Source organism: Mandrillus leucophaeus, unplaced genomic scaffold, assembly GCF_000951045.1.
Source record: "Mandrillus leucophaeus isolate KB7577 unplaced genomic scaffold, Mleu.le_1.0 Scaffold549, whole genome shotgun sequence".
NCBI classification, from domain to species: domain Eukaryota; kingdom Metazoa; phylum Chordata; class Mammalia; order Primates; family Cercopithecidae; genus Mandrillus; species Mandrillus leucophaeus.
The window spans coordinates 499,987-524,481 of record NW_012105908.1 but is presented as its reverse complement, the minus strand read 5'-3'; the positions used below and the strand labels follow the sequence as shown (position 1 = coordinate 524,481).

Genomic DNA, 24,495 nt, shown 5'->3' with positions numbered 1-24,495 from the left:
AACCACTAAAGAACTTACTCATGTAATCAAATACCACCTGTACCCCAATAACTTAGGGAAAAATAAGTAAATTAAAAAAAAAGTTAGAAGTAGAATCAGCACTGTCAGAAGAACAGCAAGGCAGCCCCTCTACCCCATTTTCTGCTTGACTAACACACTGATTGAGGGCTCATCTGGAATTGAACAAAGGCAGATGAAATTACTGCTGGGCTCCTTGGCACAAGAAGTGGCCCAGAGCACTGACTCCGGTGTGGAACAGTCTGGCATAAAATCATCCCTCTTCTATTTATCGACAGTTTCTCCATCCACAAAATGTGAGTAATAGTACTTACATAATCGTTTGGGAAGATAAAACACGTAAAGTGTTTAGCATAATTTCCCAAACACATAAATGCTCAATAGTGTCTATTAAATAAAACCAATGAGGAGGGATGACAGGATTTAGACTTGTCAGGAGGATATTTTCAAAATAAATCAAGACTATTTTAAATCTGGAATGTTTTTCTCCTTAGTCAAAAGGGAAGAAGAAGAAAATAATGTGATATTTAAGATATAAAGAAGACCTTCCGGAGTGCTCTGGAACTTTGAGCAAGTCAAATTAAGGTTGGTGGATGACAGAACGGGTTAAGAAGGAACTCGCATGTTTGTCTTTCAAGGGGTAAATGTATCAACAGAGTAGGAACTCATTCTTTCAGGATCATTTCTTAACAGCCCTGCCAGGAGGAAGAACCGTGAATAAAACCATCTATGTAAAGTCCTTGAAGACCCACTGGAACTAGAAAGTGGCACTGCCAGCTGGGGGAAAGGAAAACCTACGCAGCTGCATTAAAACGGAGGGCACTCAGAAATCAGGTTTTATACCCATTATATTACAGAATAAGGAGACAGAAAGTTGGAAAGACCAAAAGGAAGGAGAACTCCCACAGATGGCCGCAGCAGTCGAGAGAGTATTTTTGTGCTGGATGATAAGGGTCTTCACAAGGGGCCAGAGGAACCTGAGAAAGTAGCAGTTCTTGGCAGAAAAAAAAAAAATTTAGACCTTCGATTCTATCTTATTTAATAAGCCAAATTATCTTTTCAAAGTAAGACATACACATTTCTAATAATGAATTCAACTTTATTGCTGGTTTGCAGTCTAACTGCCAGGAGCCAGAGGCATTTGACAAATTTACTTGGCAGTCCAAATGTTGATACTGTACTAATCTTAGAAATCACAACCCAATGTGCATCCCTGACATTTGACTATTTTCAGTAGTTTATGCTCCTCCTTTACGTCCCCCCAACCTTTTTTTCCTAGTAGCAGAAACTCATATTTAGCTACATCATACCCTAGAGAGCTTCATTCATTTGGCTGTATTCTAAGCATATTTTCTCTCTTATTTAAAAAATTCAAGTGTTAACTAAAATGTTACTAAGTCAAATTTTGCTGTCCCGATTCTCTATCTGATCTCAGTGGTTACTCTGATCTCCTGAAAATAATCAGTAACACAATTTTAAAAGCTATCATTTTTAATCCATAAAGAAATCAATTCATGAAAAATCTAATTTCAGCAATTAAATTCTGACAAAACAGAGGAACAAAACTAAAACTCAATTCAACTCACTAAAATCTGTCCCACTCCCTAAACCTAGGAAGGTTTAATATCTGTTCATAAGTAAACATGTAATATGGAAAAAATAATAAAATGATCCATTTAATTTCTTTGTCACATGGTCTGAACCATTTTTCAGATAAAAAATTTAAATTCTATTTTTAAAACTTGACAAATTAAAAAAAATATTCATGAGGAGAGACTGCTAATGGGTACAGGATTTGGGGGTGATAAAATGTTCTGAAATTAGAATGGTAATGGTTGTACAACCCTGTAAATATACTAAAAACATTGAAGTATATACTTTAAAAGGGTGAATTTTATGGCATCTGAGTTATGTCTAAAAATTCTAAAAATTTCCTTCTTCGCTAAAAAAAAATTCAATATGAAAAAGTTATTAATCTCTCTCCCAAACAAAATTATATCATTAAGTCTTGCATAAATTCAAGCACATTATAAAAGCAGATTACAAATTTGGTTGAAGTAAAACATGGTAATAATATAATTCTTCAATTTCAAAAGAAGTCTTTTGAAACAGTATTAGGACTTTCAAGAAAAATGAGAGAAACAAATCATTCACCAAAAGTAGTTAATGTCTGATTTTCTGATTGACTAATTTCAGTTTACTGACTTTAAAAGTATTTTTTTACTCGGAATAATCTGTTCATGTGGAGAAATCTAACTACTTTTTAAAATAATCTTTTATTTTTTTTAAAAAAGTAAATGTATTAATCTTTCTTATATTCACTGCCTTGCTATAGGTTGACTTCAAACATATGAAATTATATGTGCTTACCTAAAATGTGGGGGGGACACACATTAATGAGGATCTTAAGTTTTACAGATGCTGATGTGCTCCTGGAGCAGCAAGCTCCATTTCTCAAACCCACAAGAAGACGGGAACACAGAATAAATAAACAAAATACTCAGCTTGAAGGAGGAGTTGGAGATTGTGTCACCTAACTTCCTTGTTTTGCTCACAAGGAGGCTGAGGTACAGAGAGGCGGGGAGCTGCCCAAAGTCACATGGCTAAATAGTGGCAGTGCCAGGACTACCACTAGTGTCCAGACCTGTGTCCTTCCCACTACAGTACACTGAGCACTCAAGGTTACTGGAACGAGGACTAAAATATCTTGGCATGTCACGCAGGGCCTGCAGTCAGCATTCTGCTTTGGGTGTAGACTCAGTGGGAGAGGGCAGAGGAAAGAAGCTGGCAAGAAAGTGACCTGCGGCCCTTCACACCTGTCTCCACCAAAGTTGAAATGAGGCTGTGTATGTATTTTCAACCTGTGACGGCTGGCAGTGACTCGGTGCTCCCAGTGGGTTACCTGCTATGGACACAGGTCCCCTGCAGCACCTGCTAGGCATCCTTGTGAAGAGTCAGGAAGACCCAGTTGCCTTGTAACTCTAATTTTGATTTATGTTTCTTGAAAATAAAACAAAATAAAACCATGATCCTTACACAAAAGAAATGTACCTTTTTGATTTATTGCTTGTTCTTGGTCTGTATTCATGCGATTCATCCTCAATGCCATTTTGCCTTTTATACCAGTCAAATAATGTACGTAGAATGGAAGGCAGGCAGTACTCAGAAAGCGAGCTCATTGAGTTGATGACCTATGGAGGAAAAGGCAGGTGATTAGAACACTGGTAGCACCACCAATTACTAAGAAACTTTTTATTTCACAAGTAACCCCAAGCACTACTCACTAAAATATTTTCTTACACATCACAGTCCTTTCTTTCATAATCTTCATTAGTACATTCCCAAGAGCCTGTCTCTTAATGGAGACAGATGTTCCTCATATGAGAATAATTTTGTAGTTCAAGAAAGTTAATTATTTTGACTCTCTTTCATTCTAGAAATCAGATGTTAATTGCATACAGGATATTCACGGAACCGCAAAGATATTATGTTCCCATGTTCGTCTACCTAAAGTAGATGAATGCTTCTTCTGTCCTAAAAATGTTTGTTGTATAAGTATATCAATACAATTACATTAATAATTTACGTGAATTAAACAAATCTACCCCCATCGCCAAATAACCTAAGAGGTAATAATAATGTATGGTTTTGGACAATAATTATTCATTCATTCATCTGAAGTATGCCCCAAATTAGAATCAAAATACAAATGGGCAGCAATAATGTACCCCCTATTACATTAAAGGCAAACTTCTCCCTTTTTCTTTAAAGAACAAATGTGCTTTTGGTAGAATTGATATTCTAATTTCCTTATCTGGAAAGAGTCCTGATTTTTTAACTGATTACTATTTAAAAAAACCAAAAAACACTTCAATCCATATCTCATTATCCTATGCAAAAGTTTCCACAAAATGCCTCATAAATTTAAGTATAAAACCCAAAAATATAAAACTCTAAGAAAACATAGGATAAAACTTTTGTGACTTTGGATTAGGCAAGGATTTCTTAGGTATGGCCCCATAAGCAAAGTCCACGATAAAATTTGATATAATGAAACTCGTCAAAATCAAAAGCTTCTGCTTTTAGAAGAATACAGTTAAGAACTTGGTAAAGGACAAGCCACAGAGCGGGAGAAAATATTTGCGAAACACACATCTGACTAAGGCCTTGTCTCCAGAATATGTAAAACTACAATGAAACAGGTTTTAACTACCTAATTAACAAACTGTATAAGCAAATTATAACACCCAGAGTTGATGAGTAGTGATAAAGTGGACGTGTTCATATACTGCTGATAGAAAAAAAAAACAAAAACAAGCATAACATCTCTGGAAGGTAATTTGGAAATACATATCAAGAACCTAATAAAAATCATTCTCAAGGCCACTCTTAGAGTTTATCTCAAGTCCATAATTAGAGATAAGCAAGAAGGTGCAGAACAGCATTACTTATTATAGCAAAAGGATAGAAACCACATAAATGTCCAGCTACATGTAAATGCTTAATAAGATGTGGAATTTGGTGCAGACCATTTACAAAACCATTAAAATCATATTTTTAATATAAATATAAAAATATGACATGAAAATGTTCATGATATGGTATGTGAAAAAATGAAGAATCATTTAATTGGTATGATTCCAATTTGGTAGAGACACTATGTAAGTACACATATGCAGCAAATAGGACCGGGAGGAAACATACTAACATGTAGAGTACATGTGAAAACCAGGGGTTCTTAGGCCAGATCCACAGAGGGAGAGGGAGGCTGGGAATTTAAGAGAAATGAAGATGAGTTTACCTGGGCCTATTTTAGAAAGGGTAGAAATTTGAGATGAGACTCAAGAAAAAAAATAAGCAAAGACTCAAGGTAGAAAAAGCCTTTAGTAATGAAGGTACAAAGTAACTGATGATGATTATCATAATCGATGTGACGAAGGTTTTGAGTGAAATGAAAGAAGAAATATCTGACTGGTGTGAAGACTTTATTTTGCCAGAGTGAAGGAACATAATGCTGAAAATTTTTCTTCTCCAGAAAATCGGAAGACTCTAAAGATTTTTGAACAGGGACATAAGCCCATACAAATTGTGTATGGGGAGGTTAAATCCCCCAAACGGTGGGGTGAGGTGGAGGCGAATTCACACACATGCTTGAATTGCATGTGACGGCAGTCATTCCAGGCATTTGGTGATCTCGGCCTGAGAGGCAGAGATGGCAGAAGAAATGGAAATCCTTAGTTAACTCACAGTATTTCTGCAGTTAAGCAGGCCAGGCTTCACTTCCTTTTATAAAGCAGGAAATGAGAGCAAAGGGAGCTAAAGTGCTTTGTGTCAATAGGATTTTCCACTGTCACCTTTAAAAGAAACCTTAAGATTGAACAAAACATTTATTGCTTTCTTCCTCACATTCTACCTCTTCATAGCCTACTTCATGCTCTCTCTCCTATAATGATGGTGATATGTACACATACAAAATTGTACATTATCTTTAGTTATGAGTTAATATAAGGTAAAAATAAATAGGCTATTGCGTTCAGCCTGCCCTGTAAACCTACTCAGCATGAACTTTTTAAAACTGAAGAGCTATCTAATTATTTAAAGAGTCACTCTTACTCCAACTCTACACAGCCAAGACATATTTTTCCTGCTGCGGTCATGAATGCAACAGCAGTAACTTTTCAGAAGAAAGCTAATTATGATGTGGCAAGGCAGTAATTCACTAATTCTCTCTAAAGTTACCCCAACACGAGAAAGGATATTTACTTTCCTAAGTCACCATTATTTAAAATGTTTTGAATTGAGAAATGAAGGACTTTCCTCCCATAGAAGAAAAAGGGATCAGAATTCCGTTTCTGATTATAGGATGACGATCTTAATTATTACATAGGTAATGAAATTTCAAAGCATTACAATTATATTTCAATCATTTAAAAATACTTGTGTAAGTCTGGCGAATCTAAGGAGACATGATGACTAAACATTCATGTGGTATGCTAAATGGTATCTTGGAACAGAAAAAAGATATCAGGGAAAAAGAAAGGAAATACAAATAAAGCACGGCACAGAGTTTAGTTAACAATAATGTACACGGAAGCTCTGCATCCCTTCCCCAATAGCTTGCCCTACATGTCTCTTCATCTGTATCCTTTGCAATGTCCTTTATAGTAAACCACTAAAAAAGCCCAACACATAAAACAATAATGTACCTATACTGGTTTCTTAGTTGTGACAAAAGTACCATGACAATGTAAGATGCTAGCAGTAGGGGAAGCTGGCAACTGCCTGAATTATCTTTGCAACTTTTCTGCAAATGCAAAACTATTTCAAAATAAAAAAGTTTATTCAAAAAACACGTGTGGGATATTTACAAGCTCCAATATTCACTATAGACCCATAAGAGAGACTGAAACTTACGTTTGACTCCTAAACATCTCTAGGCAATGCATGCAATGTTCTGCTACTTCACTCATGTGGAACCCCCTTTCTCCATAGAGAACTTCCACAGTGTTCATCAGACCTCATCTATAATAATTTCTTAAAATATATATTTTTTCTCCCCATTAAAAAGTCACCCTGAATCCATTCTTGGTATTAGATCTACTGGGCATACTTTCCATGGCAAAACACTGAGACCATCTCAGAAGGGATGAAAGGTCAGCATGGGGTGGATGTGTGTGTTTTTCCATCTTTCTGTTACTGCCCTTCTGAGCCCAGGCTTTCAGGAAGGAAGGGTGGAATCTGCAAAGACCTGGCCCTCAAAGCTCAGGAAGGGAGGAAGGTCTAGCTGGCTTCTTGGTTACTCAACTCCTTCATTTACGGGAAGCAGAGCCAATGGTAAGATGAATTCTAGCTCTGTGCTGCCACTGAAAGAGGGCAGGCCCATTGACAAAGATGTTCTTGTTGCATTTAAATGATCATATTCTTCCACCACAGATGAGCTAGTGAGCTAGGTACTGGGCAGCACGAAGAGATGAAGTGCACAGAATCACAGAACTATTTCGTACTGGTGTTTTCTTTTTTGGGGGGAAAGAGAAGAAAACTAAATGTACTTTGTAAATGTTTTACTGTTTACTTTGGCAGTTTATGTATAAATAGGCCAAAAGAGACTGTTATGCTGCAGCTAAGACATTGATTTTTCATAAGCATTTTATTATACTTGTTAAATGCAAAGAAGGAAACTTTACACATAAATATTTGAATAATTACTCAGTGGAGTCATTCCATATTTTATAGTAATAAGACTGGCTTCTTGTAAATGGTACATTTAATGAATAATTTTAAAGTAACTGCACTGATGGTCTAATTCTCAAACAAATTCAAGTGGTCAAGCAACTTTGGGGGGCCACGATACTCACTGTGTAATACCATAACATGCTGATATCTTTATTTCAAATGCAATTAATTTATACTTGATCACATATCATACTATTGCTAGATTATAGTATTTGATGAGTAATGACAAAGATTTAAGAATAGTTTCATAGAAAAACTTAATATAAAAATCTATACATCAAATGTATTTTTTTCGTTCAAGTTAGGAAAAGATCATTATTTGATTTTAACATCTTGGTTCATTTCATAGAACGCAGTGTACCACTAGAGAATAATTTAAGCAATGCTGACTAACACTAACTAACACTAATGTAAATCCAATGCCAGTTAAATTGCTTCACTCTTAATTGCTTACATTCTTTATTTATACATTTTAAATAGATTTTCATTAAATTGTAGCATTAGAGTCAATGTTGAAACACTAGAATTGCATCTGCTTCCTTTTCTGGAAAATTACTACTACCCAAGATGGTAAAAAGTGATTTTAGCTTGTTTATAGAGGTGTGAATATGTTTTACCATGTGTTTCCTGTTTACAGATAGTATTTAAACATATTAAGAAATAAAGTAAACAGTACATAAGTACAAAAGTACATAAGACATAACATCTGGAAGAAAACTTTAACTGAAGTTACTTAGAATGTTTGGACAAATTATCTGCAATTCACAGAAACGACAGTAGTTAAGAATATAAGTCACACTCAATTGCAAATAGTTACAACTTAATGTTCTCAGAACCCAGCATGTGATGGCTGACCCCTCATGTGCCATGTTTTCATATTCTAGTGTATTGGACGATCAAATGATCTTGGGTTCAAGTTAGTACTCTGCTTCTTATAGCTACATGAGCTTGGCATGCTACCATTTCTCTGATGCTTCATGTTCTCAGCTGTAAAATGGGACTAAACACTTACCTCACTGGGATTTTATGAGGACAAATGAGATGCTATAAAATGTGGGGCACATAATAAACCTTCCAAAATGTGTTTCCTTATTTCATTTCCAAATATAGAAACAGGAGCATTAAAAAAAGAAGACAAAAAATGACTGAGATGAGATCACAGGCTAAGTTAATAACAGAATAAGTAACAGAAGTTGTTGTCAGAATTTTATTCACCAGAGCTGAAGAAATGTCGCTTTCTAGGTATATTGTGGGAACCTGAAAAGCCCCACCTATCCTGTGTCCAAGCACAAACTCCCAGGGTCTTCACTAGAACCCTTGCAACTTAATTTGTGTTTCCATTCTCTGACTCCAGCAGATGTAAATACAACGCCTGCTGCCTGGCGCCTTGCAAATGCTTACATTAGAGGTCACTGAGCAATGTTTGTTCTACATTAGACCCTTGAGAGAAAGGTAGCAAACATTTAGCTCCCTAAGTTTGCTGCAGGCAACAGCTCACTACAAAGCCAATGGGAAAGGACACCGAGGATAGTAACTCATGACTATTCTGGACACAGAATCAATCAACTGAATAAAACCAATTATTAACTCAGGATCCTCAACTGCTCTGAGAAAAGTGTTGAGTCCAAATATAAGTGGGTTGTGACAAATGGACACAACCCTCTGCAAGAAGGCACAGTGTGAAGCTCTTGTACCTCATTCGGTATAAGAGGGTTCTGTAAAACACACGTAGCCCTCATATGATCCTGCTCTCCCCTTTCTCATCTAAATCTCAATTATCTGTCTTTCTTCCTGACAGATTCTCAATCACCCATGCAATGCTGATGCTTCCTCTTCCTGCTTCACTGCCAACTCTCTTCTTCTCCCCCTCCTCCTCCCCTCCCCCTCCCCCTCCCTCTCCCTCTCCTTCTTCTTCTTCTTTTGAGATGGAGTCTCACTCTATTGCCCAGACTGGAGAGCAGTGGCACAATCTCGGCTCACTGCAACCTCTGCCTCCCGGGTTCAAGTGATTCTCCTGCCTCAGCCTCCTGAGTAGGGAGGACTACAGGCATGCACCACTACACCCAGTTAATTTTTTTTTTTTTTTTGTATTTTTAGTAGAGACGGGGTTTCACCATGTTGGTCAGGCTGTTCTCAAGCTTCTGACCTCAATAAGCTGCCTGCCTCAGCCTCCCAAAGTGCTGGGATTATAGCAGTGAGCCACTGCACCTGGCCCCAACTCTCTTCTTGATCCCTGAAATCCGATTTCTGTTCTTGCCACATTATTGGCACCTTTATTTGAAAGGCCAGCAGGGACAATTCAAAGGCCAACCAATGGCCTTTTTTGCAATCATTTCCCTTGAAGTCTCCTGAGCAAATGACAGTATTTACCAGGTTCTCCTGGAAAGGATTTCCTCCCCAGAATCCTATGATGTTGCCCTGTCTTAATTAGCTTCCTGTACTTTCTCTTATCTTCTATGCTGTTCCTCATGAAATGCCAAGCATAGTAGGACAATTCATCTGTGACAATAAGGATCTGAATTCTGATTGCTCTGACACATGCTCCTTTGCAGAGTAATCAGACTTTATTATGCAAAGAGAAAACAACTTCCACTTACTGTATGAGACTGTTTTAAAAGCTGAAATAATACTTCAGACAGAAAAACATTGTACAGCATACAATTTTTGGTATTATTTAACACATTGTATGTTTATATCATCATTAAATAGTATAAAAGCAAAGGTCCAAAAGCCAAGGGCAGAGCAAATCAACAAGCAAGCATTTGCATGTAGCTGGAAGGTATGTGAAAGAATATTCGTTTACGACTTCGTTTATCAGTCAGAATTTTCATTTCTGAGAATAACTGTATCTAGTGGCTGTCATTCATACAATCTCCAACGGGCAAGGGTCACAAACTCTCTCAGGTGAGAGTTACTTTGGAGTGGTGTTTCTTCACTTCTAAAAATGGGCTCACATGATATTGGAGCTGCATTTGATCACCATCCACCCGGGTCCACGTTCGTCACAGCTGGATGAGAAGTTCTTTGTTGTCGGCTATTGTTTCTTTGGAGAATCTGAAATAACATGCTGTGGACTTTCATTTTAAAAAGATGTCTGTACAAAGAAGAAAATCACTTGAAGGTAAAATGGTGAGCTCACCATGCCTTTCATTCCCAGATAGTCTCCACAGATGCCAACTAAGGAACTCATCCCTGGTACCATGATTATGTTCTAGCACACTGTTTTGTCATTTAGGTACTGCCAATCATAATCAGCCACTATAACTTAGCTTGTGAAAGCAAGCTTCAAAGTATTTAACATTAGTCCATCGACTATGAAAATGCACACTCTACATGTCCATGAACAGCCAATGCAGCAAAAGCCTTCCTCGAAGCCACTTCCAGTGAGCTCCTAACCGCTAACCTCCAGTTCTTCCTGGTCTACATCTTCCGTGATGTCCCTGCATCAGCTGCTGTGATGGGCCATCCCTGCCCTAGAGAGCCCCATCTCCTAGGCTTCTCCCACTTTTCAAACTACCCTTTTTCTAGCCATTCTTTTGTAGATCCCACCTCCTGAAACTAAAATTGTTATGATATTCTTCACTCATGTAATCTGTCTGACAGTGTTTGTTGAGTGACCACATAACAAACTGAACCCCAGTTATTTTTCTTGAGATATTCTACCTTCCCCGAAAACTCAGTATGCATACTGTTTTGTAGCCTTCCCTTGTTTTCTGCCCCCAAGCATAGTTTCTTCTGCTTGAAGAGCTGATAGTCCATAGAAAATAATCTAGGCCCCTCAGCATGGCTTGCACGACCCACTGCAACGGACTCAGTCCACCTTTCCACCTTCATCCCCAGAACTCAGTTCTTTTCACCTTCAACTTCTCCTTTGTCTGTGAGACCCCTGCTGCCTGGCATACCCTGGCCCAACTTGTTCATCTGGATAAAAGGTTTCTTTGAAATGTCACGGCTCCTTGGTTGCTTCTTGTAACACACACCTGTGTACCTTCCTAGCATCATTAACTTCTCCTTTATCTGAGTTCCTAGAGCACTTGACACAACCTCTATTATAGCCTTTACATTGTCACATTATTTGTGTAGATAACGGTCTTCCTCCTGGGATTGAGAATTCCTGGAGGACAGGGCTCTGTCCTATTCATTTTCGTAACTTCAGTACCTTGTACAGATCCTAGTATGTGTTGGGCACTCATTGTTTGTTTAATTGAATGGAAATCGCTCCAAATCATATTTAAAACTACAGTTATCCTTTGTTTCTCCTTCTCTCAACCAATATTGATTCTTCTTATATCATTTTGCTTATAATTATCCTTTCTTATAAAAGTCTCACTCCCTTCATTTCAGTTTAGGCCCTTTTAGCTTCCAATCTTCATCAACGCCATGCTTCCCAAATGCCTTAGGCCTCTCCATTACTGCCTTCATGACCACTGTCTCCTTAAAGCTAACATTAAGTTGCCACCTTGATACTGGTATGCATACAGCCGCAACTCACTGGCATTAAGATCTTCTGCAATCTGATCCTTTCCTACCTATGCTGCCTGATCTCTTTTTTAACTTCCCCCAGACTGTAGGAAATGTTTGTTCATAATGGAAAACTAGAGCATACCTCTCAAGGGGTTATCTGATTCTGAGTGTATGGGGGCTCTACACCTGTCAATGCCTTTGAGCTATTTTAAAATTGTGTAAGTGGTAGATACCTGATAGCAATGCAAAATAATTCTTGTCTATAGACATGAAAAACTGTCCAGTGAAGGTTCAATGGACTTCCCTCCCCCACATAAAGGAAGCAGTTTTGCCTCTGATTGTATTCATTTCAATGCTGATTTATAAATCTGTGTTTTGGAATGTCTTAACTGGTTGTAACATCCTTCACTAATAACAAGTTAAAAAATGTTTAACACAGGTTCATTTTAAATCTCTATGTGAGTCATATTTTTGCCTGTTTTTGAAGATTATCCTTTAACAATACATGCCTTCTGCATCAACTAAATTGATCCATTTCTAAGTTCCTCAAAGATAACTGATAGTGTCATTTTTCTGTTCAGGACCTTTGCATAAAATATTCCTTTCTTCTGAAATTTCCTATCTTCCTCACCATCAACACTCAGCAAATCCTACTGATTCTACCGTTTTAGGCACCTGATAAGCCTTGTTCTCATCTGGACGGCATTTTCTAGCTAGGCGCCTGGCCCCGAGGCCTGTGTCTTCTGTCCCTGAAGTCTCACCATGTTTACTGTCCACGCCATTCAGGCGGCACTTCTTATACACGCAGGCCTATGTCAAAGCTGGTTGTGCACTGCTTGATCCTCTTCTGGATCTGGAGCTCCTGGAATGTGAAACACATTCCTGGGGACCACATTCTTACATCTCTTTGTCTCATATAAAACTTTCTGTGTATATATACACATATACACATGCGCAGTGTTTGCTAAATTACTTTATTACCAGAACGATTTTTAGTTCATTTGACTCACTACGCCCTGACAGTTACTATAGCAATTTAAAACAAATAGTGGTAGTATATATACCTTCAAATGCTGTTGGAAATCTCTTCCGCCTTTATTGATTCTTGTTACTGGTATGACTTTATCACTAGCATGGACCGGAAGCGATAGCCCATACTGCTCTGCACCTCTGCTGCCTGCTCCATGAAGGCCTCCCTGGCTCCTTAGGGTAGGGTGAAATTTGCTCTCCTGAGGCTCACACCAGCTTTAGCTTACTTACTAGCCTGGGGTTATCATTTATTTGATTGTAGCTTTATTTTTCTCTCCCACAAGACTCCCGTGGTGGGGCCTCTAGGGCAGGCACTATGCTTCCTTCCTGTTTGTTTCCGTGAGTTGGCACAGTGCTTGGGACATGGTTGCTGGGAGGTAGGTGCTGTATAACAATGGAAAAAAAACCTCACATTCCTGAAATTTGTGAAAAGTGAAATTCTGGAAATGAGGGCACAAATTCCTAGTTCTCCAATGTGTAAAGCATTCACTACTATATTTCTCCTACTAACACTGAGTTTTAAAAATCCTATTTAGACATCTTATCATTCACAATATCTTTTTTCCAGGTTTCTTCTTCTTTTTTTTTTTTTTCTGAGACACAGTCCCACTCTGTCGCCCAGGCTGAAGTGCAGTGGCGTGATCTTGGCTCACTGCAACCTCCGCCTCCCAAGTTCAAGCGATTCTCCTGCCTCAGCCTCCCAAGTAGCTGGGATTACAGGCATGTGCCACCATACCTGGCTAATTTTTGTACTTTTAGTAGAGACGGGGTTTTGCCATGTTGGCCAGGCTGGTCTCCAACTCTTGAGCTCAGGTGATCCACCCACCTTGGCCTCCCAAAGTGCTGGGATTACAAGCGTGAACCATTATGCCAGGCCCTTCCAAGTTTATTCTCACAGAGTTGGAGTGTAATTCGGTTAAATTTAGAGATACTAAACCAATAAAATTATGAGTGTAAAAATGTAAAATATACAAGAAAACATGAAGTTTTGGCTTCTAAATATATACATATATTTAAGTTCAAACTAGAAAATTGGCAAATTTGAGGAGAAACCCACAGTGGGAAAGAAAGAGGTACAGAACTGTAAATAGTTCTACTTTGGGCATTTTGGCTAAATATCTAGTGGATAAATCTAGCTGTTACCCAATAAGAGCTTTTCTTCTTTTTCTTTTCTTCTTCCTTAGGTATAAAATACCCCATTTTTAGATGGACACAGTCGCCCAAAGTAAAATTTCTCCACCTTTCTTATAGCTAGATGTGGCCAAGTGATTGACATTTGGCTAATTGGATATAAGTAGATTTGGCATATGCTATGTTGGAAAGTTTTGCTTTTTGTTTTTCTATAATTCTTGTTCCATTTCTCATTCTGGCTGCCTGGAATATAGATGCAATGGCCAAGCTCTAGCAGCCATACTGGACCTTGAGAATGTAAGCCATACATAAGAAAGGAAAAATCATCTTGCTCAAGAAGATTTTACTTTATGTGCCATTTGTAGCCAAAGCTAATCACAACTGATAAAAGATTTTAGATCCTTTACCTGCTGAAAACTTCCCTCTCAACTCTCATCAACCTAGTTTTTAGAAACAAAGATTATGAAGTAAAAAGCACAGGCTGTACAGTCAGAAACAATAAATTACAGTTTTGGCTCCTTCAGGTTTGAGTCATATAATATTGGGAAACTTCTGAGACATCATTATTATTGTCTCTATATTAAATATAATATATTAAACATAATGTTATATATCCTATAGATATATTTAATATTAACATAATATATTAATATTAATGCAATCATATATTTAATGTTACTATAATTTAATATTATATTTAATATTAATAATTTACATTTAATACAGAGATAATAATGTCACCCTTTTGGAGTTGCTGGAGGGACTGAGTGATGTCAGGTGAGATAATATGAGAAGGGGCTGGGTAAACTATAAAGTATTACATGAATTTGTTTTGCTTCTATTTCTAGCAAGAAGAAAATGAATCATGGGCTGGTTAGGTAGAGGAGTGAACAGGGCCATTCAGGATTAGGCAGTGAAGCAGTAGATACCCAGCTCTATATACCCTGTGGTTCATGCCAGTGACATTTAGAAGAAAGAATTTGATACAAATATCTCTTAAACAGGAACCCACTGTATGTTGTTCAAAGGATGCACTTAGCTTAGTACCTATCATACAAGTACTAAATAAATGCTATCTCTACCAGTACAACTACTCCTACAGTTACAGCAATGGAGTCTGAACCACTCAAGGTGGCATCTCCAGCATGTTCTTTTCCCATAGGCAGACCTCTGTGGGAACCCAGATTAAAATCCTACTGTTTGGAATAAAACTGTATAATTTGAATGTTTAATGCCAAAGGACTAAGAGACCTTGCTGTATTCATGGCCTTACCAATGGAACTGAAATTCTTAGAGTTTGTTGGCTGCAACAACAGATGAGCACTGTTTTAGTGCTGCTGAGATTGGTAATTGATAAAGAACGAAACTGTATTCAGCATAGTTCTGAAGGCTGGGAAGTCCAAGATCAAGTTACCAGCAGGTTCACTGTCTGGTGAAGGTTCAGTCTCTACTTCCAAGACGGCTCCTTCAACACTGTGTCCTCACATGGAGAAAGGACCAAAAGAGAGGAGCTCCCTGTGTCAAGACCTTTCATAAGAGCACCTAATCCCATTCATAAGGGAGGAGCCCTCATGGGAAAATTACCACTTAAAGGCCCTACCTCTTGATACTATCACATTAACAGCAGCTGAATTTTGGAGTGTACACGTTTGAACCACAGTAAGCACTTTCAAAAGCTATTATACTTTGCCAACTTTTTCCCCATTGAATCTACAGGTGGACCCACTTTAGTCAAGCTTCTCTATGGCCTTATATTAGTCTGTTCTCATGCTGCTAATAAAGACATACCAGAGACTGGGTAATTTATAAAGGAAAGAACTTTCATTGGCTCACAGTTCTGCATGGCTGGGAGGCCGCACAATCACGGCGAAGGGTGAATGAGGAGCAAAGTCACATCTAACAATGGCAGCAGGCAAGAGACAGCACGTGCATGGGAACTCTTCTTTATAAAACCAACAAATCTAATGAGATGTATTCACTGTCATGAGAACAGCATGGGGAAGACTGGCCCGCCATGATCTGATTACCTCTCACTGGGTCCCTCCCGTGACACGTGGGAATTATGGGAGCTACACTTCGAGGAGAGATTTCGGTGGGACACAGCCAAACCATATCAGGCCTGAAAGTCTTGCTATCACTTTAAAACAGGATTAGATTTTGTGGCTTGTCCTCTCTCACAGTTCATTTGTGAGTTTATGATGTAATGATCAGAGGACAATCCTGTGTGTCCTATTTGAAAGTTCTTAGTGACCATCTTACTATTGGTTCACACTTAAAGGGTCTTTAATACATAGAGATACGTTACAGGGCAGGGCTTCTCAAGCGTTAATGTGCATGTGAGTCACCTGGAAGTTTTGTTAGGTGGCGGATGCAGCAGTTCCGGGGCCAGGCTGACCATCTGCATTTCTAACAAGCTCCCAGGTGATGCTGATGACACAGATGCATGGACAACACTTGGAGATGCAAAGTTAAAAGTTATATAGCTAATTAAGTGACAAAGGTGGGATTTAAACCCAGGTCTGTCTAATTCCAAAGGTCATGTCTTTTCCACAATACTGAGATTCAGAAATAGAAAGCTGAGTAATAAATGAGAAATTGTGTTTAAGCCCAGTTATTTCGGATTACTATTATCTGCAAAGTTAAAATTTAGGACCATTTTCTCAGAGAATAAAGAGAGGTACATTAAGCTGGAGAAAAATGTTTTTGAAGAAAGGACAGTGATAATTTAATAGGATAAAGAGACAAAGAATATAAAATAGAGTGGAAAGATAATAGAAGACAGGTGAAAAGTATTTACATTTTTTTTTTCGAGATGGGCTCTCACTGTTACCCAGGTTTGAGTGCAGTGGTGTGAACTTGGCTCAACTGCCACCTCCGCCTCCTCAAGTGATCCTCTCACCTCAGCATCCTGAGTAGCTGGGACCACAGGCATGTACCACTATGCCTGGCTAATTTTTTTTGTATTTTTGATAGTGGCAAGGTTTCATCCTGTTTCCCAGTCTGGTCTCGAACTCTTGGGCTCAGGAGATCCACCTTCCTCGGCCTCCCAAAGTGCTGGAATTACAGGTGTAAGCCACTGTACCCTACACTATTTACACTCTTAAAAAGCTACAACTTGCCACATTTCCAAAATGGTAACCCCAAACAACATATACCATATTCACCAAGGGTCTCTGACCACCTCGGCACCTGCCAGGTGACAACAACAATGGACAATGTGACTAGAAAAGATAGCGTCATGGCACAAAGAGATGAGGCCCATCTTCCATTTCACCAGCATTCTGGAAAACGGCCAGCTCGGCTAGCAACAGAGCAAGCCCAGAGCCACGCCACCCTTGCGGGGCTGGCTGTGAGCATAAACCTGTGAGGTCTCCTTCACAGAACAGCTCATAAAATAGAAAATGAAGGATTTTGTCGGTACAGTCATGATGTTTCCGGATCATACAAGGCTAAATTTGTACAGCCAGGGAGGCTTCCTCTGGATTTCATATTAAAGGCAATTTCAAAGCCCTACAGAAAGTGTACACCCTGTGTGTTTTTCATTAGACCATAAAAACACCATGCTAGCTCAAGCCAGGGAATATCCAGCAGTATTTTGTATCTGACGTTGGCACCAACTGACATTTCTGAAGAACATAGTGCCTTTTTTGCCATTAACTGCAAAAGTTTAGGAAACTTCACAAACATACCTCCAGCCTCCTTGGATGTCCTGTTATCCATCATTTTTAAACGTGCCAAGGCCCTTCCTGAAGTTACTGAACCAGAATCTATCAGATCCTGATACTGTACGTTTATTACCTACTGTTTAGAGTTGAATGTTCTTTTACTAGTCCTAACCTATTTTCAAAGGACTTACTTTGTATTTATTCTGTCTTAAATAATTTTGTTCATATATTATTTTCTCTATTAGAATCTTAAGATCCTATACTGTGTTATACTTATCTTTTAGGTAGTATCTTTCTCACAAGAGAGTGAATTCTTGAAGGCCTAAAACTTATCTTAGATTTTGTATCACCAGTACCTAGCACAGCGTCAAGCAAATAGTAGGCCTCCAAAAAAGTGTTGGATGAAGACGAGAATAAGCTCTAGTGCAGAGATCTGATCATCACATAGTATCATTTATTTAGAAGAATCTCAAGTTTTTAAAGGAATGGAATTTCCTTTAAACTCTTTTCTTGGTTTCTTTAATTCCAATATCTAAAGATACAGGAAATAATCAATTGAAGACCTACTCATATTATCCCAATACTTTCCAGTTCTTTTTGGTTCTAACCGATAGACATTTACTGAACAGCTATAAACCACAACCATGAAAACTGCAGGGTGCAGTTCTTAAGATCACATACCGTATCCCCTTTGAGGATGTTCCTCCATACAACAACAGTGAGCATGCAGGCCCTGCCTTGCGTGAATGCTGAACTAAAGGAAAACTAGCATATAACATATACATCATATACCTGATCAAACTGGGGGTCTTCTCCACGTTGCAGGGATTTTGTCAATGGCTTTTCCTACAAAGAAAAAGAATATATGCAAGAATAATTATTAGAGTCTCTTAAATAGTATAAAAGAAATGCCATTATGGTTCCATTTTTCCTCACTCATTTCTCTCCTTATAGAATGAGGAGGTGCCAATTTTTAAATGAGTGAGGAATTCTCCCTTAGGTATTGTAACCATAGTAGTTATGTTTGATCATTACTGCCACGGCTCTTGCTATTTATCTTAATATATATCTCTTAGACCAAAACATTAAGAATCTGATACTTAGGGAAACTCATATTAAAACTACAATGAGATATCACCTCATACCTGTCATAAGGACTTTTATCAAAAAGAAAAAAGATAATAAATGTTGGTAAATGTGTAGAGAAAAGCGAACTCTTGTATATTGTTAGTGGGAATGTAAATTAGTAGAGCCACTGTGGAAAAAAGTATGGAGGTTTTTCAAAAAATCAAAAATAGAACTACCATACGATCCCTCAATTCACCTTCTGGGTATGTATCCAAAGAAAATGAAATCAGTATCTTGAAAGATATCTGCATGCTCATGTTAACTGCAGCATTATTCACAATAGCCAAAATACAGAGTCAGTCTAAGTATCCATCAGTGGATGAATGGATAAAGGAAATGTGCTATATATACACAATGGAAGGCGATTTAGTCTTAAAAAAGAAGGAAATCCTGTTATTTCTGACAACATGGATGAACCTGGAGGATTATTATGCTGAGTATATAAGCCAGGCACAGAAAGACAAATACTGTACAATCTCATATAAACCTGAAATTTAAAAAAGTCAAATTCACAGAAGCAGAGACTAGAATGGTAGTTACCAGGGGCTGGTGGGTGAGAGGAAATGGAAGATGTTGATCAAAGAGTACAGAGTTTCATTTAGATGGGAAGAATAAGTTCTGGAAAGCTACTGTAGAGCATGGTGACTGGTGACTGCAGTTAATAATGTATTGTGCTATGGCCTCAATGTATCCCCCCAAAATTCAGATGCTGATACCTTCAAAGTGATGGCGTTATGAGGTGGGGCCTTCGGGAGGAGATTAAATCGTGAGGGCAGAACCCTCCTGAGTGGGATCAGTAAGAGGCCCTAGGGAGCTTGTTCGCGCCTTCTGCCATGTGAAGATGCAGTGGGAAGGCACCATCTATAAAGGAAGGGGGCCCTCACCAGACACCAAATATCCCGTGCTTTGATCTTGGACTTCTGGGTATCCAGAACTCTGAGCAATAAATGTCTATTGTTGATAAGCCACCTACTTTATGGTAATTTGTTATAGCATCCTAAATGGACTGAGACACATTGTATACTTGAAAACTGCTAAGAAAGTAGATTTTAAAATGATCTCACCACAAAAAAATAATTCATGTAACGTAATAGAAATGTTAATTAGCTTGATTTACTCATTATACATATATCAAAACATCATGTTGTAACACCATACATAAACTTTTTATTTGTCAATTAAAAAAAAAAGAATCTGATGTTATAAGTGGTCCTATGTCTTCAATAGCAACAATATAATAAAAACCAAAAAATGTATTTGAAAAATTTAATATTTATCTTGGAACTTGACAGATAATAAAAAGTTGAGGTCAGGTGCATTGGCTCATGTCTGTAATCCCAGCACTTTGGGAGGCCGAGGAGGGCAGATCATGAGGTCAAGAGATGGAGACCATCCTGTCTCTCCTACAAAAACAAAAATTAGCTGGGTGTGGTGGCATGTGCCTGTAATCCCAGCTACTCGGGAGGCTGAGGCAGGAGAATCGCTTGAACCCGAGACTGCACCACTGCACTCCAGCCTGGTGACAGAGCAAGACTCCATCTCAAAAAATAAAAATAAATAAAATAAAAACAAAAGTTGAAAGCAATTCACTATTTCAAGTTCCTAGATTTAGAAGCAAAGTAAGGTTTATTTATTAGACTGGTACTGAGGGAGAACCTACCAATCATACATTTACCAGGTGTAACTGGTCAATTTGGGGCATGTGATTTGTCTTGCACCACATCTCGTTCTCTGCAAAAATAGTATCAGTAGTAACAACAGTCTACTACAGAAACAATTCTCCCTAATTATTACATCTTTGTTTACATTAGGAAGCCTTAACTGATCTTCCAGCAGAGCATTTTTTTCAATTCAAAGAGTTTAATTCAGACATTATTGACATTTTGAGAACTCCATAAAATGTAACTCAAAGCAAGACCTCAGTTTTCCAGACCGAAATTTCTGAGGAAAATATTCATCATGAACAGTCTTCTGTTTTCAATCCATTTCAGAAAGAAATTTTTACATATCTGGTAGAAGGATTCAAAGTATCTCTTGTAAATAAATTAATTACATGGTGAATGTTCATTCACACAAGGAAATAGAGGTTTTATGTTGATTGTATTACATGTTTTCAAAATCATATTTCTTTGTACTCTTTCAGAGAGCTTTTTAAAACTTGGACAACTTGAATTTTTAATTATTGAATAATATATATTGCTAATTCACCCTTTCCAAAATGACTCAACTCACGCAGCATTGCTTTTTAAGCCTCCAGCAGAGCATTTTATGTTACTTATCCTTATTTGTGTGTGTGTGTGTGTGTGTGTATGTATGTGTGTGTGTACATCTATATACACACACATATATACATATACACACACACACATACATATACATATATATATATATATATATATGTCTTTGCTATGGAAGTTCATTCTGATCCCAAATTTGATTTAGGATTAGAAACAATGCAAAAGTTATATATCAAAGCATATTAAGTTTTACTTTGGCCAGTGCAGGTTCCCTAGCAAGACTCCATTTATATTTACCTGCTCACCTAGACCCTCTCACTGTGGGTCTAATCATTTCTCCTCCACTCACAAAGACGATGCATACCTAAGGCATATACAAGCCCCACCCCTGCCCCATACTATCCTTGTTCTTGAAGAAATGCACATGGTGGTCTTATCCTGCAAGTCTGAGGTTTCACCAAGAGCCTTACAAATCAACTACTTTGTCTCCATCACAAAATACACAGGTTTAAAATGTGTATTCATGAAAAACACAGAGAATACTGTGTTCTTACGGGTAACATTTTCTGTTCAAGGTATACTATCTAGATATAATGAATAGATACTACACGTTTATTCATCACTCAACAGTGACTGAGGGTTCACATGCATCTACATGCCAGGGTGGAATACTGAAGAACACATGATACCCGCTACTGGGGAGAAGAGTCGAATCTGAGAGGGGAAATGTGGTGAATTTCCTCTTCTGAGTGTTGTCGCTATTTGTTCACTATTCAAACCTCAGCTGAACTATCACTTCCTCAGGGAAGCCCTTCTCTGAGCCATCCCCCAACACCTGGTGCCTCTCCCAGGCACATGCCTGCAAAGCCTCATGTATTTGTCCTTTCACTGACCTTACCATAGAGTAAAATCACATCACAGTCATCATCTTGTGCAATTACACACTCATGAGTGAGGCACCGAGCACCATCCCTGCTAGGTGGCAAGCCCCAGAAATGCAGAGACCTCTGTTTCTCTCAACACTTAGTCAAAGGACAGAGCATGGCTTGCCTGACGTGCAGCATTCCACCTGACATGGAGCATGTGACATGCTGTGAACCTTCAGACACTGTTGAGTGATGAATACATATAGTATTTATTCATTATATCTAAATAGTATACGTTGAACAGAAAATGTTTGTTTACTCATAAGAACACAGTATTCTCTGTATTTTAGATGAATACACATTTTGAACCTGTATATTTTGCCATGGAGACAGAGTAGTTGATGTGTAAGGCTCTTGATGAAACCTCAGACTGGTAGGGTGAGACCACCATGTGCATTTTTTGCTTGGTGCTGGCTACGCATTTGCCAAATTAAAAAAAGTTCTAGGACAGTGGTATCCAGTTTCTTCAAATACGAAAATCCCTTTATTTTCTGTGTATATGTCTTGTTTTAAGTTTAAAAATTTTTAAAATACTTTTTATTGTGGTAAAATATACACAGCAGAAGATTTAACACTTTAAATTGTACAAATCAGTGGCATTAAGTACATTCAAATGTTGTTGACATCATCATTATCTATTTTATGAAGACCCCTTTTAGTTCCAGAAATGTTCAAAAAGTTCTCAACCAGAAAACACACACTCACACTCCAAACATACAAGATAGTAATTTTATTTTAGTATCTATAGTTTAAAACTATACAGAATGACAAACAGCTAATACTACAGCTCCAATGATACTTTTAAATGGTTCTGGGCTGGGCACGGTGGCTCACGGCTTTAATCCCAGCACTTTGGGAGGCCAAGGCGGGCGTATCACCTGCTGTTGGGAGTTCGAGACCAGCCTGGCCAACATGGTGAAACCCTGTCTCTACTAAAAACATAAAAATTAGCTGGGCATGGTGGCAGACACCTGGAATCCCAACTACTTGGGAAGCTGAGGTGGGAAAATCACTTGAACCCGGGAGGCAGAGGTTGCAGTGAGCCAAGATCATACCACTGCACTCCAGCCCGGGCAACAGAGGAAGACTTCAACTAAAAAAAAAAAAAAAAAAAAAAAAGTTCTGTACTAGAGTAGCAACAATACTTCTTTTATACATACTAGAAACATGAGAATACATCTACATGGGAGACCTTAAAAGCCAGGCAAACGATAACTTGGCACACCTGTGGGTCTGTAGACCCTGACAACAACCCAGCAGTTCACACAGTGGGAGCACGGAAGGCAATCCTCTTTCACCACTACCTAAAAGAGGATCCTGCCACAGCAGGGAAAGAAAGGTGACTGTGTCCACCCACATCCCAAAGCTCCCCACAACTAGAAATTATTTTGTCCCACTACAAATTAGACGGGAAGCTGATAGACATGATATTTTACACTTAAACATTTTTGCACACACATGAAGGAAACAACACGTTGTCAGGCTCACTTTCTCTAACAAGCGAAGTTGATATATATAAGCTGTTGCTATACATAAAAGTCAAGTCCATTAGCTAAGAACTTGCGGTCAATGCCTCAATAAAATAACATACTAAGTCTTCCTTAACTATTTTTACACAAATATACTTTTTTTTTTTTTTTTTTTTTGAGACGGAGTCTTGCTCTGTCGCCCAGGCTGGAGGCAGTGGCATGATCTCGGCTCACTGCAGCCTCTGCCTCCTGCATTCAGGAGATTCTCCTGCCTCAGCCTCAGCCTCCGGATTGGCTGGGATCTCAGATGCGTGCCATCATGCCCGGGTAATTTCTGTATTTTTAGTAGAGATGGGTTTTTGCCATGTTGGCCTGGCTGGTCTTGAACCCCTGACCTCAGGTGATCCACCCTCCCCACTTCGGCCTCCCAAACTGCTAGGATTATAGGTGTCAGCCACTGGGCCTGGACACAAATATACTGTCTTAATCATATTCTTTGAAGACTCAGCTTAAATGTCACTTCCCAGATGAAGCCCCTCCCCAGTTTTCCCTGGCAGAGTCACCTGTTAGTTGTCACACAGTACTTTATTTGCACCCATTCTTGTCAGCATTCCCACCATGTTGTCACTTGTCTGTCTCCTACATACCCCTAGTACACAGCTGGAACTTATCAGGGTATGTTAAATGGCTGACTATATCTGTATGCATTTGGAAAGATAGCTTTGGGCACAGAGAATCAGGTTCACATTTTAACATTATCAAGATTATCTTTGCATCAACATAGATTTTATCAGTAAAATGAGGCTTAAGAGTACACCTAGGGGAGAGAATACCATAGTGGATAAAAAATAAAGAGAACAAAAGATGAAAGGAAGAAAGGGAGAAAGGGAAAGAATATACGAAAGAGGGAGGAAAGAAAGGATGAGTGAAGAAATGAAGACAGGAAGGAGAGAAGAGAGGAAAGAAGGAAGGAAGAAAGATGGAAAGAAGGAGGGAATAAAAGAAAGGGAAGAAAGGAAGGATGGAAGAAAAAAGAAAAGAGGAGAGGAAGCATAGAGTGATAAAAAGAGAGGAAAGGATAGAGGCACACTTGCTCCAGCTCAGAAGAGAGCCATCCGAATACAAGGGAAAGATCAGTAGGTCTCAGGCCTGCTTCGGAAAAGAGACTTGGAAATCTAAGACCTCAAAATATGAA

The 24,495-nt window shown here is 38.5% G+C and overlaps 1 protein-coding gene across 2 annotated transcripts in view; it reads right to left on the bottom strand.

Moving 5' to 3' along the window:
* Positions 1-24,495, bottom strand: part of FRY (furry homolog (Drosophila)) — a 302,629-nt gene that overhangs the window by 213,666 nt on the left and 64,468 nt on the right. For both annotated transcript variants that reach the window (XM_011997805.1, XM_011997806.1), the window contains exons 3-4: positions 18,333-18,386; positions 3,070-3,209 (exon numbers count right to left, since the gene is read on the bottom strand). In XM_011997805.1, the coding sequence (XP_011853195.1) occupies positions 3,070-3,209; positions 18,333-18,386 (194 nt within the window). The remainder of the gene's footprint in view (positions 1-3,069; positions 3,210-18,332; positions 18,387-24,495) is intronic.